This window comes from Aquarana catesbeiana, linkage group LG01, assembly GCF_042186555.1.
Source record: "Aquarana catesbeiana isolate 2022-GZ linkage group LG01, ASM4218655v1, whole genome shotgun sequence".
Taxonomy (NCBI): Eukaryota; Metazoa; Chordata; class Amphibia; order Anura; family Ranidae; genus Aquarana; species Aquarana catesbeiana.
The window spans coordinates 55,768,764-55,788,778 of record NC_133324.1 but is presented as its reverse complement, the minus strand read 5'-3'; the positions used below and the strand labels follow the sequence as shown (position 1 = coordinate 55,788,778).

Below are 20,015 nucleotides of genomic sequence, written 5' to 3'. Positions count from 1 at the left end.
TTTATCAGATCCACCCCGCAATAGAGCGAAATGACGCGGAGGATGATTATTGATTTCTGATCGCACCCTGTTTTCATTCACCATCATCTTAGTAAAAAGCACCTATCTGTCAATTACATTTTGATGAAGCATTTCTACCTGAAGTATTTTAAAAGGCTCAGCCCATCAAAATTGGAAATTTCACTTTTTTGGTGGATGTGTAGAATCACTCACCGGTTATTATTATATTTATTTTTTTTTTTATCTCACGGATCCAGGTGACATCATGGTGAGGTGAGTCATATATCTGCTTTCCCAACCCCTCTGACTAGGCTACAATGATCACCAGAGGTCTCATTTAAGCTGCCCATACATGGATCAAACGTCGATCCATCAATCATCTTGTGTACAACCAGCCTGTTGGGTTTTTCCTGAATGATTAGTGCCAACAGGGAAGGCTCCTCGCGCTCCTCGCTGGCAGAACACATTAACGCTGCAGAAGGGATTCCCCCATAAACACTGACTGTGTTAATGGAGGGATCAAGCAATTTTTTTTTCTTCCACCCATCGTGGAAGGCAGTAGCTTATCTAGAACCTTCAAGGCCCCAGTGCAAGAAACCATAAAGGGCCCCCCTGAACCCTTCCCTCTCTGCCCGGTGGCGGAATGCCAGGGCCCGGTCGCAAATGTGACCTCTGTGATTTCCACTGGTGTCAGTGGCCTTTTATTTTTGTTATTTTTGTTTTTTATTATTTTTTAACCGTTTTTTTTATTTATCAGCTGCACTGAATGAATGGACAGTAATAGCTCTGTGCGGAGCGTCCCCTTCATGAATGGACAGAGTCGGTGATTGGTATTGATCACTGACTCTCCATTCAGAAAAGGAAAGGGCCGGTAAATTACACATTTACTGGCCCTTTCCCCGCTCTCCACCCTGACACATCCTGGGAGAGGGGACAAGATGGGAGGGAGAGGGGGGAACCCGGCAGAGCTGAGGGGGATGAGGGGGGGGCAGGAGAGAGCACTGGGGCTAGGAAATAGCACAAGGGGTGGAGAGCATGCAAGGAGCAGCAGAAAGAAGCTGGATAGGAGGAGCAGCGGGGGCGGCTGCATATAGGGGAACCAAGTCCCCCAAATCCCCCCTGCAGCTGCAAAATGCCCACTTCTCCTCCTCTCTCTCTCTCTCCCATTCAGCGGCAGGAGGAAAATGGAGAGATCGATTCCTCTATATGCAGCCACCGCTCCTCCTATCCAGGTGTACTGGGGGGTGCACGGGCCCCCTGCAGCATGGGGCTGGGCTGCAATTGCTAACCCCTGTAGCGGTCGCAATTGCGACCCCTATGACTCCTGTAGATATGCCCCTGGTGAAAGGAAATAAAATGTATGGCTTGCCTAAGACAGCCCATAAATAAGTCATTTCTTTTTCATTCAACCAGTAGGTTGAATGAAAAAAAAGGGCTGATTCCTCCTTCCACAGGTTCGAGGTGGATGGGGGAATCGCTCCCACTGCTGAGCTATGGTATTCTGACAGCGGGGCGACTTCCCCGCCATCAGAATACACTGATCAGCGCTGCTGGCTATAGCCAGTGGCACTGATCAAGCGGCAAAACTCCAACAGTACAATCAGCCTGCCTGTACCTGGATTGAAATATGTCCAGTCCCTGCTGAACCGGCCAAATACGGATCCATGTATGGCCAGCTTTGGGGCTTGTTTAGACATGCTTTGAAATTTTAGGGATTCTTCACACTAGCATTTGGGGGAGGGGGGGACGTAAAACTTTGGTTTTACCACCCAACTGCTTCGCCTTTAGTTGCAGAGGCAGCGGCCAGGGGTGTACACATGCCGCAGTCATGATGCTTTGCTTTGTGGCTGCAGCAGGAATTATACCCCTTATTGTAGCGCCCGCCAATTGCAACCCATTCAAGTGAATGGAGCCGCTCTACAAGCACCTCGCAACCACGTGCAATGCACACGTTTGCGGCTCACTACTGCGGGGTCCAAGGGGTTAAAGAACCGCCTAGCAAATGCTCTCTGAAGAGCAATCCAAATGTAGATCGCTTTTCAGAGACCAAAGCACATTTGAATGAGCGCTTATCGCTTTAGGATGCGTTATTGCACTTGCTTTTGAAGTGTTTGCATTAATAAAGACTTTTCAGATGCCTCCCCTGTGTTGATTTTCTATTGTATGGATTCTTGTACTATCTTCTTGGCTAATAACACTTTCTAAACACATCTCAGAAATGCTGTAAACACCATAGGGGTGTTTTTGGGGGGGGGGGGTTTGTGGAGCTTTTGTGGTGTGTTTACATTGACATGAATAGAGGCATTTGAGGAGCGGTAAAGGCAGCTGAACTCTGCATGGCGGGATACATTTTGGAGCAACGCAACGCGGATTGGCGGAAATGCAACCAAAGGAACAACGCTGTCTGCCGCAATGCACAGAACTGACACAGAGCATTGACAGACATTTGTGAGGCTTCAAAAACGTAGTTGGTCAGTTGGGTCATTAAGTCCATCTACTTCAACCAATAGTAAATAAATAATTAAATAAATAGATAGAAAACCTCCATATACAGAATCCTATACCTACAGTTGATCCGGAATAACCCGGAGAGGAGACCGGAGCTCTTTTTTTAACTCTTTAAGTCAAAGTATCGAAACAAAGGTGAGCATGACAGCCAGGCAAAGAACATTTTCAGGAGACATCTTTGCCGGCTTCCATATTCATCTTGCTCCTTAAAATTGAACTCCGGTCACAAAAATTTTCATTTCACCACTTGATCTCCGGAAGATTTACCCCCCTTCATGACTAGGACATTTTTTGCGATACGGCACTGCGTTATTTTAACTGACAATTGCGCGGCCATGCAACGCTGTACATAAATTACATTTATGTCATTTTTTTTTCTCACAAGTATAGAGCTTTCTTTTGGTGGTATTTGATCACCACTGCCTATTTTTTTTTCTTTTTTTTTTGCTCTTTAAACAAAAAAAGGCCGAAAATTAAAAAAAAAAAACAATATTTTTACTTTATGATATAAAACATATCCAGTAAAAAAAATTTAAAAATATCTAATTTCTTCATCAATTTAGGCCAATATGTATCCTGGCTACATGTTTTTGGTAAAAAAAAATCCCAATAAACATATATTGATTGGTTTGCGCAAAAGTTATAGCGTCTACAAGCTATGGGATATATTATGGAATTTTTAATTTTTTTTATACTAGTAATTAAAGTTGGGCTAAACCCCCCCAGGTTTGGTTTGCGCCCAAACTCTCAAACATCGCAAAAGTTCAGACCCGAACTGCAAACCTTATTAAAGTCTATGGGATCCGAGCTTGAAAAATCAAAAGTGCCCATTTTTAAAGCTTATATGCAAGTTATTGGCCATAAAAAGGATATGGGGATCTGGGTATTGCCCCGGTGCCCTGGGGGGTCAATGCAAAACATTTTTTGGAAAAAAGATCATTTTTACAGGAGCAGTGATTTTAATGATGCTTAAAGTGAAACAATAAAATAGAAACATTTCTTTAATCACTAAAGGAATTTACCCCCCCGGAAGGTTTACCTTCCTTAATGACCAGGCCATTTCTTGCAATACCGCACTGTGTTACTTTAACCGACAATTGCGCGGTCGTGCTACACTGTACCCAAATTAAAATGATGTTCTTATTTCCCACAAATAGAGCTTTCTTTTGGTGGTATTTGATCAACCCTGCTGTAAAACATATCCAATAAAAATATGTAAAAAAATTTCTTCATCAATTTGGGCCAATATGAATTCTGCTACATATTTTTGGTAAAAAAAATCCCAATAAGCATATATTGATTGGTTTGCACAAATGTTATCACGTCTACAAACTATGGGATATTTTTATAGCATTTTTTTTTTACTAGTAATGGCGGCGATCATCGATTTTTTGCGGGACTGCGACATTGCGGTGGACAAATTGGACACCTAACTGACACTTCTGAAACTTTTTTGGGGAACCAGTGACATTATTACAGTGATCAGTGCTAAAAATATTCACTGTTACTGTATTAATGACACTGGCTGGGAAGGAGTTAACATCAGGGGCGCTCAAAGGGTTAACCTAGCTTGTGCTTGCTAACTGTGTAGTGGGTTGCTCTGACTGGGTGAAAACAGAGATCCATGTTCCTGATCTCTGTCAGGAACATTCTGCCTCTCTCAGGAACGATCACGGGTGGCTGGCAGACCCCCTGGCTGGCTCCCCCTGTGTCCAATCAGCGTGCGATCGCGCCTCTGGCAGCGCACACACCCCCCGATGTCTATGGCACGAAATGACGTACAGGTAGGTCATTCTGCGCAATAAAGCCGACCTGCCATAGTACAAGTGAGTTAGGTGGTTGGCAAGTGGTTAAATATAGAGCCTGGGGGGTCCACTTTGTCTGCCTGTAAAGTGGCGCATCTGTACTGTGTATAGAACCTGCTGCAGCAAAACTGACATTTGTAAAGAAAAAAAATTACATTTGAATTGCTGGCAATACAAAAATGTAAAAAAAAAGGCATGCGGTCCCCCCCAAATGCATACCAGACCCTTATCCAAGCATGCAGCCCGGCAGGTCAGGAAAGGAGGGGGGATGAGCGAGTGCACCCCCCCTCCTGAACCATACCAGGCCGCATGCCATCAGCTCTGCCTCCCCCCACCCCAAAGCACCTTGTCCCCATGTTGATGGGGCAAGGGCCTCTTCCCGACAACCCCGGCCTGGGCGGTAGTTGTGGGGTTCTGCAAGCAGGGGGCTTATTGGAATCTGGAAGCCCCCTCCTTATGTTAATGGGTATGGGGTACACATAGTTGGCAACATTGTCAAATAATCTATAGGGACACTTTTTTGTCTGTGGGCGGAGTCTTCTAATAATTAGAGGGCAGGTCATTCATTTCTAGGTAGGCCGTAGTAGGGGAATGCCGCAGCAAAAAATGGCCGTGTTTTAAACTAAATATTGGGTGTGGCTTAAATGGGCCGTGGCTTGTTGTCAATGGGGTGTGGTTTGAGTCTGAGATGAACGACGGATGGAGGGAGAAAGAAAGAAAGAAAGAAATAGGGATCGAAGGAGAGAGAAGGAAGGAAAGAAAGAGGGATGGAGGGACAGCAGTCCCAAATCCTACACTACAAAAGAAATATGTGTACTCCAAAAATCTTAACAATCAGCAGATAAAGATACTCCAAACACCTGGTGTTAGTGCTTCAATCATCCCGGCACCATGGTTGTTATGGTGTCAGGATGATTGAAGCTCATTATTTCTATTATTACATTGTAATATAAAATGAAATAGTTCAACTCACCATAATGTAGAATCAGTGAGAGCCCTGAGAGTGTCACTTGCCACATCACCTGCCACCAGATGCCAGCAGGTGTTCCCAGCAGAGTCCCTTCATACATCAGGTGTTCCCAGCGGAGTACCTCCATACATGAGGTGTCCCCAGTAGAGTCCTTCCTTACATCAGGCATTCCCAGCAGAGTCCTTCCTTACATCAGGTGCCCCCAGTAGAGTCCCTCCTTTCACCAGGTGTCCCCAGTGGAATCCCTCCTTACATCACAGGTGTCCCCAGTGGAGTCCCTCCTTACATCTGGTGCCCCCAGTGGATTCCCTCCTTACATCAGGTGCCCCCAGTGGAGTCCCTCCTTACATCAGGTGCCCCTAATGGAGTCCTTCCTTACATCAGGTGCCCCCAGCGTAGTCCCTCCTTACATCGGGTGTCCCCAGCGGAGTCCCTCTTAACATCAGGTGTCCCCACTGGAGTCCCTCCTTACATCAGCTGTCTCCAGCAGAGTCCCTCCTTACATCAGGTGTCCCCAGCGGAGTCCCTCCTTAAATCAAGTGTACCCAGTGGAGTCCCTCCTTACATCAGTGTCCCCAGTGGAGTCCCTCCTTACATCAGCTGTCCCCAGTGGAGTCCATCCTTACATTAGCTGTCCCCAGTAGAGTCCCTCCTTACATCAGGTGCCCCAGTAGAGTCCCTCCTTACACCAGCTGTCCCCAGTGGAGTCTCTCCCTACATCACAGGTGTCCCCAGTGGAGTCTCTCCTTACATCACAGGTGTCCCCAGTGGAGTCCCTCCTCACATGAAGTGCCCCCAGTGGAGTCCCTCCTTACATCAGGTGCCCCTAGTAGAATCCCACCTTACACCAGGTGTCCCCAGTGGAGTCCTTCCTTAGATCAGGTGTCCCCAGCGGAGTCCCTCCTTACATCAGGCATTCCCAGTAGAGTCCCTCCTTACACCAGGTGTCCCCAGTGGAGTCCCTCCTCACATCACAGGGGTGTCCCCAGTGGAGTCCCTCCTTACATCTGGTGCCCCCAGTGGAGTCCCTCCTTACATCAGGTGCCCCTAGCGGAGTCCCTCCTTACATCATGTGCCCCCAGTAGAGTCCCTCCTTACACAAGGTGCCCACAGTAGAGTCCCCAGTAGAGTCCTTCCTTACATCAGGTGTCCCCAGTGGAGTCCCTCCTTACATCAGGCATTCCCAGTAGAGTCCCTCCTTACATCAGGTGCCCCAGTACAGTCCCTCCTTACACCAGGTGTCCCCAGTGGAGTCCCTCCTCACATCACAGGTGTCCCCAGTGGAGTCCCTCCTTACATCTGGTGCCCCCAGCGGATTCCCTCCTTACATCAGGTGCCCCCAGTGGAGTCCCTCCTTACATCAGGTGCCCCTAGTGGAGTCCCTCCTTACATCAGGTGCCCCCAGCGGAGTCCCTCTTTACATCAGGTGTCCCCACCGGAGTGCCTCCTTACATCAGCTGTCTCCAGCAGAGTCCCTCCTTACATCAGGTGTCCCCAGCAGAGTCCCTCCTTACATCAGTGTCCCCAGTGGAGTCCCTCCTTACATCAGCTGTCCACAGTGGAGTCCATCCTTGCATCAGCTTTCCCCAGCAGAGTCCCTCTTTACATCTCCATACATCCATATTACATCTCCTTATGGTCTCCGTGCCAGAAGACCAGCTTGTGGAGGCGGAAGGGAAGAACCAAGAGGCGGAGCCTGGTTCCGCTTCTTGTCTCTTCCTCATGATAGCTGGTCTTCTGTAAAATGGCGGCCGGCGGAAACAATTCACAGTGTAGGCTGCGGACCTCTAAAAAAAATTTGGGAAAATGCAGATTTCCTGGGACATTTCCCGGGAAATGGAAAGACCAGGACAAAGGTCTAAATACCGTGAATGTCCTGGGAAATTTGGGACAGTTGGCCACTGTGGGTACATTGTACTCGTTCACCAAAAATAAAAGTGATGTCACTGACTGGTGCAATATGCTAAATACGTTAAATACATTTCTCAATAGGCACAAAGTATATAAATCCACTTTGTGTGAACCAAATGCCTTTGCAAACCCAGATATTACCTTGTAAAAGTAGCAGTGACATCATCAGTGTGCTGTCCAAAGCCCATGAAGAAAGCGGAGCAGTGGGAGGGGCTCAGCAGGCCCTGCCCAATACAGACTGCCTGCAGAAAATTACAGGAGGGGGCAGAGACAAGACCAGTCTCACACTGGATTACTGCACAGATCTGGGAGAAATACACAAAGCACACCAAGATTCAAGGAGGATTACACATGATGAATGAATGTAGACAAAATTTGCTTATCCTGAAGTTTAGATTAAAAAAAAAAAACAACATTTAGCCGAAAGCTGTAAATCTTTTTATACTGCATGGCAGATGGGCGGCAAGCCATTAGGTGATCCAATCCAAATGCATCTGCCCAAATCTGAAAATCAGTTTTGCTGATCAAAATATTCTACAACCTAAAATTAATATAATCTGGAACAGAATGGCATTTAGTTTGCTAAAGTACTGTGTATCATAAAAAATTGGCATTTCTTTTTTTTTTTCTATTTCTTTCACTCTTTGTTAATTTCCTGCAGCCAGTTCCTGATTACAGACACTTCAGCGATGGCCGCATGGCGTGTTCCCTAATGGCAACAAAAGCGGATCCTGCCTGCGTAATGCATATTTGAATGTCTACTTTGCAGCCTGTGTGACATCGCAGAAGCACAATTAAGGAACATTGAAAGAACGTTGTCACTCTGTTACAGGAAGTGCCTTAAAAAGGACCTTCGTGTTAGGATCACCATAGATTAATTTTAATGGCAACTGCATAAAAAAAAAAAAATAAATAAATAAATAAAAATCACATTGTCGTACTAAAACTTATATGGGCAGACTCTTTGCAGCTTTTTCCTGATGGCAAACCAGCGATCGCCGCTTAGGGCGTGTCTCTTAATGGCACCTCATTGACCATGTCTGCGTACTGTGCTTTTGGACTTGCAGTCTCCATGGAAAGCCTGTGTGGCAGGGTGACAACACAGAAACACAATTGGGGGACAGGGAGAAAACGTTGTCACCCTATGACAGGAAGTGCCTTAAAAAAAGGACCTTTATGGCAGCATCAATAAAGATTCAATGAGAGCTTTAAAAAAAAAAAAAAAGAAAAAAAATATTTTTCGGAATGACAGTAACATGTTAAAGCTTTTAAGGGTTTTTTGTGGTTATGGTTAATTAGAAATCAATGCAAATTATTTATTTTATTTATATTATATTTTATTTTATTTATATATATATATATCTATCTTATAAAAAAAATTCTATAATTCTATAATAATATTATAACTAGAATTTGCAGTCATTTATAATTAAATTAATTAAACTAATTAAATTAAATGTTACGACCAAAACTTTATGTATATATATATATATATAGATAGAAGTTTTAGTCGTAACATTTAATTATAAATGACTGCAAATTATTTTTAGAATATTATTATAGAATTATAGAATGTTATTATAAGATATATAAATAAAATAAAATATAATATAAATAAAATATGAGATAGCTAGATAGATAGATAGATAGATAGATAGATAGATAGATAGATAGATAGATAGATAGATAGATAGATAGATAGATAGATAGATAGATAGATATGTTTTAGTCGTAATGTTTAATTATAAATCACTGCAAATTATTTTTATATTATTATTATAGAATTATAGAATTCTCTATCTATCTATCTATCTATCTATCTATCTATCTATCTATCTATCTATCTATCTATCTATGTACAAAGGGTCTTCAAGAAGTTTCTGCACTTTTTTATATTTAGTAAAGTTAAAAAAGTGAGGAAACTTTTTGAAGAACCCTCGTATATATATTATTATTTATGATGATGATGATTACGATTATTATGATTATTATTACTACTAATATATATATATATATATATATTTGTTATTACTATTTTTTTAAATTATGTTAATTCTGTTTAGTTGTAAAACCAATTTCCGGAAAATGACCACATATGATTAGCAAACTCTAGACGTGAGCAAATCTAAAAAAAGAAAGCCTTAATGCTCCATTGTTTGTGGAGCACAGGAGGACCTGGGATTCTGGTAGATCTCCAGCCGGTGTGGTCCTATACATCCCTATTACTATGTCATTCCATACAGTACATACACAGCCATGAATCAGATCAGGACTGGCAGAAATTTGCACAAGTCTGCCTTTCTTTATGTCTGAGATGAGGGTTGTGTTAACCATTTTGGATCCAGGGCTGTCTGTATCCAAGGCAGTGAATCTCTTGTAGTTATAAGAATTGATGAGCATCCTCCAGCTCTCTGGAGAGAAAAAAGGGGGAGGAAGGAGCTGATTCCAGGCTTGTAGCGTCAGCATTGCGTCAATTTGGCCAGCAGCCGTGTCTGCAGCTGGAGCGGACAGACTGGGAGGACAGCAGAGCAGGAGGTGAGCTGCAGTCAGCTTAGAGGAAGCCATCAGCCCCTCCTCATATTGAGATTGCTGGATACCGACAGTTTTTTTTTTTTTCTCTCTCTCGCTATCTCTCTCTCTCTCTCACTGCCATTTTCCAAGGCTTTCTACCAGAGGAACAGTAAGAGCAGCATCAGCAAAGGGAGAGGATTCAGCACCTTGGACAGCGGAGCCAGCAAGATGGCTCCAGTCACTTCCAACACCGGGGAGGCTTATGGTAAGTTTTTTCTTCTTCTTAAACTACCTTAAAATTATGTCTACAACTCTATACTTTAAAAGCGTTAAGCTAAGCTTTAAATTATGTTTTGCAAGGCTAAATTAGGAAACATTAAGCCATTGATCCTTAAACAAAATGTTGGCTAATGACCAGGCAGACCCGATACACAATTTGGGCTTGACGTGATACCTTCTTGAGATATATCAAAATACACAATCTGGGCTTGATGTGATACCTTAATGAGATATCATGTATAACTATATATTCATCCAGAGAGAAGATGACTTCCAGGTTTGAGATGTCATATATAAATATATACCCCTCCCAAAAAAAAAGATGACTGTAAATTATATGTTCCTTTCTTAAGAACCATAAGAGGTTCAAAGATTGAGTCTTTTATATACTAAAATGTTAAGTCTAGACTGTGTGTGTGTTGGACATATCTTGTCATTATTACTGTGTACGCCATCGCTGAGTACAGGAGGGGTGTGGAACCATCAGCTGTCTCCCTCGTTCTCTTCTAAAAGCTGTTTTTTAAGTTTTCATGTTTTGGAATGTTCCCTCATCCATAGCAATCACCTCTTCTATGACTATAGATCTTGTAAAGCTCATCTTTTTCATCTGTAGGGTCTAGGAGACCAATGCAACCTTCAAAAGTTGTCAAAGATGCCAAAGATTCTTGTGATTTATTGTTGGTAAATTTAAGGAACTTGTTTGAGAGAAGGAGGTGATGTAAAACCTGTTATGACTCTAAACAGCTGCAGTAAAGCGCATCAGGCTTTGTATTCTAGTCCTAGCACATGAATCATTAAATGTGACGGTAAAAGACTAACACATCCTGTCCTAGTGACGTCACATAACATCAACAACTAAAAATAGCTTTGCTGAGAGTACTGTATAGTATACCTGCAAAGGATTGATTTAATAAGGCTGTGTAAAGAGTACAAATTATGCTAAGCCACAACAAGGGAACAAGTTCTATCTTTTGGTAGTTAGAGGCAGGCAGAACAATGATGGATGAATGGTGGTTGATGGCCCCTGGACTCACCACATTGCTCCTCGCCTTATAAAACAAGCCTGCTCTTCAGCTTTTAATAATACCATAACATAGTTGGAACAACGAGAGGTGGAAATATCTGGAAACAGTGGTCTGTTTTTTTGGTTCGATGAGCCCATAATGATTGGTTCAGGGTGGGGAACTTGGAGATGCTGAATGTAGGTGGGGCAGGGAAGGGTAAGAGTTGGTGGACAATAAACTTCAGTGATAGGTATGTAGGGTATGAGTGGACAGCAAACTGAGAAGCGGCCAGAAGAGGCAAGAATGATGCTTTGGAAATAAAAAATATATTTGTTAACGAATATTGAAGAAAAGTAACTTCTGAAGTATCAAAGTCTTTCACATTTATGGAAGAACAAAGGAAACTGGTGGGAAGGGAGGGACCCTAACTGAGCCTGCATTGGGATTGTGCCTTTAATTAAATTTTTCTTCCGCTTAAGAGGGTGCATGATTATGGAATGAAAGTGTAACTTTTTATTTCAGCCTCACCACAAAAAGCACACCTAAGTGCACTCATACAATTTATCCTATTTTAAATTACTTTAATAATGTTGACTACTAGTAGAATTTTTCACCGATGTACTGAGTTATGACCATGCAAGGATCCATGATTGTGTGCAAAGAACTCATGGCAGCCAACCCAACTGCGGTGTTTAATAAGACTGGAGAAAGATTATAATTGCCTTTTAGGGGCCACTGCAGTTTCTGCTTTATTGTTAACCTTATTTAAGGAACTTTGATAGCTATTTAATTGTTAACCTGCCTTGATAGCTATTACCAAAAAAAAGGCTTGTTTGGAATTGATCTTCTGCAAATACCTTAGAAGCCAGTTTTGGTGCTACAAAAGAAAAGTGAATGAGATTTTTTCTTCTAGATATGTTTAGGACATTCAGAGTTTTTGTAAAGAAGGGGTTATATTTGAAGAGCCTGTTTAAGGATGATGAATGGGTTAAAGTGTAAAGCTTAGTCTGTGGAAATGTACTGCTGATGAAAAACATCTATGCAAGACAATTACGCCAGTGAGGTCTATATGATGCATTACCAACAGCATTAGAGTAATACGTAGGTTGCTCTAACCTGGAGCTATGGTAATGAAGAGGTTAAGAGAGCGATCGAGTGCTCTAAAAGAAAGAAAGAAAGAAAAATGAATAGGCTGACTTCTCCGATAGCTATGAAGATGAAAAATGGTATTGGGGTGTAGGCTGTTGCAGTCTCTCTATAGAAGTGAAGGAGTTAAGCGCTAGAGAACCAGTTGGAATCAAAAGTAATCATAGACAAAACTACGAAGGACCTGAAGAATATGTAATGACAACATGGGGGTGCAAATGGTTACCAACTGACATCGAAAGTTACCATGGATAAAACTAAGAAGAACCTGAAGAGATACCTAATTTAATATGCTGCCAGGCAGCACTCCGGAGAGTCTTTTTGGGGTTCAAATGGTCAACATTTATAATAAAAAAAACATAAATAAAACTAAGAAGAACCTAAGGAAATACCTCATTTAATATGCTGCCAGGTGGCACTCTTGAAAGCCTGCATAGAGTGCAAATTGTCACCACCAGTTGCAATCAACAGTAACCCTAGATAAAGCCAAGAAGAACCTGAAGAAATACGTTATTTAATATGCTGCCAGGTGGCACTCTGGGAAGCCTGCATGGGGTGCAGATTGGTCACCACTTGGAATTTAAAGTAACCATAGATAAAACTATGATCCAATTTAATATCCTGTTAGGCGGTATTCTTTAAAGCCTTAATGAGGTGCTAATGGTCACCGTTTGCCAAAATAAATTTTGTTATGCTGCCAGGTGGCACTCTGGAAAGCCTGCATGGGGTGCAAATTGATCACCACTTGGAATTAAAAGTAACCATAGATAAAACTATGATCCAATTCAATATCCTGTCAGGCGGTATTCTTTAAAGCCTTAATGAGGTGCCAATGGTCACTGTTTGCCAAAATAAATCTTGTAAAGTTCCTCTTCACTGCTAATCGCTGATTTTCGGTCATCATTGGTTGGTCTTGGTCTAACGTCACTTAAAATGGTTCATATATAATACAGGGGTTGACCTCATGGGGGATTTATATCTCCCTCGTAGCACAGTATTAACTCCTTGTTGACAACTGATACCAAGTGTAGCATGGGAGGTATCGATCAAGAAGTGGTTAATCTCATGCTGTCAAGGGATTAGAAATCTGAGTAGGGAATGAAACATAACTCGTGTTTTAGTTTTAGCTGGAGACTTGGGGAAAGGATTATTCAGGTTTGATTCAGGCATAAGATTTCTACCCCTGAGATTTCAGCCATGAGATGGGGCCATATGCTCACCGATGGACTGTCCAGTATTAGCATGTTTTTTATAATTCATCATGAAGGAGGGGGGCTGAAACCCTTGATGGCTCACAATGGCAAGAGAGCAGACCCGGGAGCAGACAGAGAACATTCACTGCCAACGTATGAACAGATTAACGGAATCTGGTGAGAGATCGGTTTTGGGACTTAGCCATACCAATAATGTAACCAAGGGGTTAAACTCTTTAGGGTTTATAGAAACTAAGTACACCGTATGCATTTAAATGGAATCCATCACCCACTAATATACTTCTGCGATTAGGCTGTGATGGAAGCGGCCACTCCTTGACTCAAGTGACGCTACATTTGGGATGAAGCAATAAAGCTAAACCAATTCACTGAGTCATTGTCCTTGAACAAGTATGCAGCACATAAGTCAACGTATAGACTTTAAAGGACATATGAGGCATATTAAATTAGGTATTTCTTCAGGTTCTTCTTAGTTTTATCTATGGTTACTTTTGATGCCATTTGGTGACCATTTGCATCCCCTTGAACTAGTATGCAGCACATGAGTCACCGTATGGCTGCCTCCATTAATGCTCAAATGGGTCCATCCACTCAAAATTGACGCTACGGTTTTTAGTGATAACTGGAAAAAAATTTTTGGGCTTCACAGGAAATTAAAATCTTTTTGCCGTTGAGAGATTTAACTGCTTGTTGTTAGTTATCTCATAGGAATAACTTTGAGTTTGATGTGCCATAAATGAGATGATGGTCAAGAAGGGTGAGATCTCTACTCTGTGTTACCTGGTCTGCACACCTGCCTTAGCTGCTTTAATAGGAAAGCCACCCTGTCTGCTTATTTATTTTATTTTTTTTACTTTATTTTAAAATATGGAGGGGGGGGGATAGAAAAAGCCTAAAGTAGGAGGAGCAAAGACAGAAACTACATAGGGGAGATCTCATGGCTAGAGTCCTCAAGGGATGCCAATGGGTAACTCAGCAGGCCCCAGCTGTAAAGGAAACCAACAATGATGAAGCACAGGGGGCGCTCTTGTCATTTTCATTGAAATAACACCTGGTGATTCTGCTATAAAGGTGAGTTGTCCTTCTATAGCGTGACAACTCACTGTCACCCTATAGAATATACCGTGTCCTAAGAGTCACCGAAGCCGGGATGCAGGGTGACATCTGAGTCTAATTTGTGAACTTTGCATGATTGAGCCAATCCGGCCATCGGCTGCTTATCTCTCCTCTACCGTACTGACCATCTTGGAGCTGTCGCTCCAGAATCCCCTGGATAAAGGCCCTGGCTGGGTATATAGCCGCAAGCTCAATTAGCTTGCCATCTGGTAAGCATGCAATTTATTTGGTGTCCGGTGCACAACTGGTGGTGGAGGATCACGCATTACTTTCAAGTTTTTGTTCATTCACTCTTCTATGCACATTTGTGTGATTTATGGGCTATTTGCTATTTATCATTGAGCTCTAGACGTGCTCATTGTTATTGCTTCTTCACATTTATCTATGATATTCATATTGGGATAGATTTTTATGTTTTTATTATATTATGGTGATATTAGCTTTTATTTTCTCTCATTAGAATTTTTGTCATCATATACTCACTGTTCACTATACACTACTTAGCGCAGCTATTTTCCTTTTTATTTGACAACGCACTGTATCTGTATCCAGGGCTGCTGTTACAAATCACGGGGCCCCATACAGCTTACCTGACAGCCCCCCCTCCCCGGCCGGAAGTGACTGAGGACATAGATTTATCAGTCCCTCTCTCTGTAGCCTCAGCTGCACAGATGAACGAATTGGAAGCGCTCTGAGGCTTCTTGCTCATCCACAAACTGAACCATAGTAAACACAGTTTACTATGCTTGACTGATGAATGGACACAGGAGTGATTGGTACCGATCACTCACTGTGTTCATTCAGGAAAGGAAGGGGCCAATAAATTATATATTTACCGGCCCCTTCTCCTGCCCTCCATCCCGAAAACATCCCCCTGTGTGCCTGCAGCAGCTGTGGGCAGGAGAGGCAGAAGGGAAGCTGGCAGCGCTGTGGAGGAAAGAGGAACACGGGTACCCGGACAGCAGATGGAAGGGGTGCATGTACTAGAACCAATCCCCCTGCAGTGAAACTGCAGGGGGAAAGAGGAGGAGAAGCCAGCAGCACTGCCGGGGGGTAGCAGAAGAGGACTGGTATCTGCAATAAGACAGTACAGCCGGCCCTCCTGCTCAGCAGGTGCCTGGGCCCCCCTTTTGAACTGATGGGGCCCGGGCCCAGTACGGGAGGGCTGGCTGTACTGCCTTATCAGTGGCCCTGCCTGTATCCCACGTGGGCTCTTGCATTTTCACGTGGGCTTCCGATTTAATACATCATAATTCAGGCGTGGTCCACAGTTGTCACCATCAGGAAACCCCTTCCTGAGAAATGGCATACAGCCATCACTGGAGTGCATGTAGATGGGTGCAAAGAGGCTGCAGGAGATCAGTAACACCGAGATTCAATTAAGAATACAAAAATAGGTTAAACGAAGTATTTTATTTAAAAAAATGGCAGTTAGTTCTGATACACTTTAGCAAACTAAAAAAAAATGGCAGTTAGTGCAGATATACTTTAGCAAACTAAAAAATGGCAGTTAGGGTTTACATCTACTTTAGGATATAAAGCAGCAAATCTGACATTCACTAAACATTTACTACAGGTCAATGTTTCTGGGGCATGTGTATTAATTCACCACCAGTGAATGTTTAGCGATAGTCACATTCGCTGCTTTTACTAATATGCCCCAAAGTATTTTTTTCCCCACTGTGATATGTTGGCGTGCTGGAGTTGGGTGGGGGATGAATCGTCATCCACAGCTGAGGCCGTTGTCTCTGCTCATCAATCACAGAGCCCTGATGTCCCCATCTCCGAGGCAGCAGCTGTTCTGCGAGTCTCAGAGTGCCTGGATATGGTTTTCTACTGAAACCCAAGGCGGACGTGGCTGCAGGACTCGCCGTACAAGCAGCATCCGCCCCCACAATGTGTGTGTGTGTTCCAGCTCCACCGAGAGCGTTCTGTTATCGCCCTTCTGTCCAAAGAGTGGGCAGCAATCCGCAGGGCTCCACATTTCTTTTACTGCTTCTATTAACTAGAGAATAGGGAAGAGATTCTGCAGCAACTTTTAGGGCCCATTCCACCCCGGTAGCCATTTGACCGCAACGCATGTTAACGCATGGTAGAACATGCTCTACAGTGCCATTGACTTAGAATGGAACCCCAATGCACGTGTACAGTATCTGTCAATGCACCAGCATCATAATGCACATAGCGGGCGGTGTGGTGCGTGCTGTTTTGCTGAAAACGCCACAAATGCATTTTTTGTGATGCTTTTTTTTCTAACTGCTTAGTGCAATGCTTTTAAGGGCTCATTCACACTAGTGGTTGAGGGGTGGAAAACACTAGCAGTTGAGCCGTGATCTTACCACCCCCAACCACTCCCCATTTAGCTGCAGAGGCAGCAGCCAGTGGTGTACACATGCTGTGTATGTGATGCTTTGCATCAGAAATGATACCCCCCTACCACCCACTGATCGCGAGCCACTCAAGTAAATGGAGCCGCTCTGCAAGCGACCCACAACCACGTACAACGAATGCGGTTGTAGCACGTTCGTGATCCAAGCGTATGTGAACATGCCCTTAAAGGGTTACAGGTTAGGGGGCATTCCAAATGGAATCTAGACTTTGCTTTGCATCTGGACAGGGCCAGGACAAGGGGTGGGCAGGAGGGGCACTGTGGTATCATCTGAGGTGCGGGGGCACCACAAGGAGATGGGGGGCAGGGGATTTGTGTTGAGAAGGGGAACTTGGGGGGCAGCAGGGGGTAAGAAATGTTCTAGGAGGGGAGTTGGGGAGGTGTGCTAGGAGTGGTGATTTGGGGGGATTTGTGTTGGTAGTGGGAGGCACACTGTGCACATGGGGTTTTCAGATCTTGCTGGCGTCCTCCCATATGAATAAGTCATTCATAAAGCTTAGACTGGGGCTTGAGTATATATGGCCTATATACTTACCTTTGCAGCCTCCTCTTTTCCCTTACCCATCCTCTGCAGGTATTTAACTCTTCCCAGTGTGTCAAATATCTGCTCCCCCACCGCATGCTGTTGTTTCTTCCTTTGGCTCGTATACTACAGGAGGTATGTGCTGGTGGGAGGAACCACGACATGCGGAAGGGGTGCAAATATGTGACCTACCCAGAAGTGTTGAATATATGCAGCAGTCAAGGAACAGCAAAGCAGTGCTGTTTTAACACATTGGTTGCCAGAAAGGTAGGTACAAACCCTCTCCTTCTACAGGATGGGCTTTATTTACAAGTGACCCTGGGGTGAGAGGGTCATTTTAAGGAGTGGAGTGAAAAGGCAGCTTATGCATCTTCAAAAAGCGTCACGCAAAAGAAAAAAAAAAAAGGAGGTTGTTGAGAGATTTTTCTTTGAGAATAAGGATCAACATCAGAAGGGTGGCCTGATCGTCATCTGAGAGTCAGATTGGGCTGTTTATGGCCACTTCAAATATCTAAGCCAACATCAGCTGTCATTAAGCAGGGATTCAAAATCCGATAGATTTACAGATGACCACTAGAGGGAGAATTTAAAAATCTGTATATGAAATACAATAATCAAAATATAGAATAGCAAGCATATATGTTGCAAAAGTCAAAACAGATCTTCAACTTTTTCAACACAAAAATTACCTAAAGAAAGTACATTGTGGTGATACTTTGAGTATAAACTGATGTCAGGAGACATTCTTTGTATCGATATCTGTATTCCTGTATTATCGCTCGCCCATCCCCATTCTGCCTGTGTTGTGTGGCAGAAGATTCCACCTTTCATGTTACCACATCCAGGAGACTTGTTGCACAAATAGATATGACGCCTTTAATCTCAGCTTACCGAGAGCTGAAAATTAAACTGTATTCAATTAGAAGCTGTTTTCCTTAACAGGAAATAGAATAGATGCACAAAAAAAAAAAATCAGTACAGATCGCACAGAGCACTCTTCACCATCCAAAACAGTTTATGTATGAGAGGAATGCAAACAGATGATGTCATTTACATTGATGAGAATCTAAGGAATAAAGTATTAATAGGGAAAATTATCAGAATAAGGAATGTATAAGTTTATACAGAAGCGCTCTTTCATTTTCTAGACTTTGGCACTCAACATTCTTCTTCTCTCTTTCTTTCTCTCTCTCTCTGTCTCTCTGTCTCTGTCTCTCTCTCTCTCTCTCTCTCCCCCCCCCCCCAGTCTCCCTTTCTCCTCTTGTTCTCACCTCTTCACCATGGCCACATTCTATCTCTTACTCTACCTACTTACTTTCTATATTCTCCCTTCCCTTTCTGTTTTTGTCTTTATCTCCACTATTAGTCTCCTATTTTTAAATCTAGATCTCACTTTTTAAACCCCCTGATTCCATACAGTTACCCTTCTCCTTCTGACTCTGTACTTTTAACCTTCTTCTCCTGACTTTGTACTGTTAATCTTCTCCTTCTGACTCTGTACTGTTACCTTTCTCTTCCCAAATTTTTACTCTTCTCCTTCTCTTCCTTGCCCTGTACTATTCTCCTTCTACTTCTGATTCCGTACTGTTCTCCTTCTTTTCCTGACTCCATAGGGTTCTCCTTCTGCTCCTGAATCTTTACAGTTCTTTTCCTCCTGAGTCTGTACTGCTACTGTTCTCCTTCTGTTCCTGACTCCATACTGTTCTCCATCTCCTCCTGACTCTGTACTGTTCTTCTTCTCCTCCTGACTCTGTACTATTCTCCTTCACCTCCTGATTCAGTACTGTTCACCTTCTCCTCCTGACTTTGTTTTTCTCTCTTTCTCCTCCTGACGTTGTACAGTTTTTCTTCTACCCCTGACTCTATATTGTTCTCCTTCTCCTCTTGACTCTATATTGTTCTCCTTCTCATCCTGATTCCATACTGTTTTCCTTCTCCTCCTGACACCATACTGTCCTTCTCCTCCTGATTCCATACCGTTGTCTTTCTCCTGATTTCATACCGTTTTCCATCTCTTCCTGACTTTGTAGTGTTCTTCTTCTTCTCCTGATTCCTAACTGTTCGCCTTCTTCTCCTGATTCCATATTGTTCTATTTCTATGTCTTGCTTCATACTCTTCTCCTTCTGGCTCTGTACTGTTCTGCTTCCCCTCCAGACTCTGTATTGTTCTCTATCTCCTCCCGGCTCTGTACTGTTCTCCTTTCCTCCTGATTCCTAACTGCTCGCTTTCTTCTCCTGATTTCATATTGTTCTCCTTCTCCGTCTTACGTCGTACTCTTCTCTTTCTCCTCCTGAATTCGTTCTGCTCTCCTTCTCCTTCTGACTCTATACTGTTCCCATTCTCCTCCCAACTCCATATTGTTCTCCTCCTCCTCCTGAATTCATACTGTTCTCTTGATTTCATACTCTTCTTCTCCTCCTGACTCCGTACTGTTCTCCTTCTCCTCCTGACTCCATTCTGCTCTTCTTCTCCACCTGACTCCATACTGTTCTTCTCCTGACTCCATTCTGCTCTTCTCCTTCTGACTCCATACTGTTCTCCTTCTTCTCCTGGCTCCAAACTCTTTTCCTTCTCCACCTGGCTCCATACTGTTCTCTTTCTCCACCTGAATCTATGCTGTTTTCTTGATTTTATACTC

General features: G+C 43.2%; 1 protein-coding gene across 1 annotated transcript in view; it reads left to right on the top strand.

Annotated features, from left to right (window-relative positions):
• Positions 1-9,564: 9,564 nt before the first annotated feature.
• The window catches only part of SYT4 (synaptotagmin 4), a 63,722-nt gene continuing 53,271 nt past the window's right edge, over positions 9,565-20,015 (top strand). The window contains exons 1-2 of the mRNA XM_073618750.1: positions 9,565-9,729; positions 9,856-9,970. Coding sequence (XP_073474851.1) covers positions 9,934-9,970 — 37 coding nt within the window. The 5' untranslated portion in view covers positions 9,565-9,729; positions 9,856-9,933. The remainder of the gene's footprint in view (positions 9,730-9,855; positions 9,971-20,015) is intronic.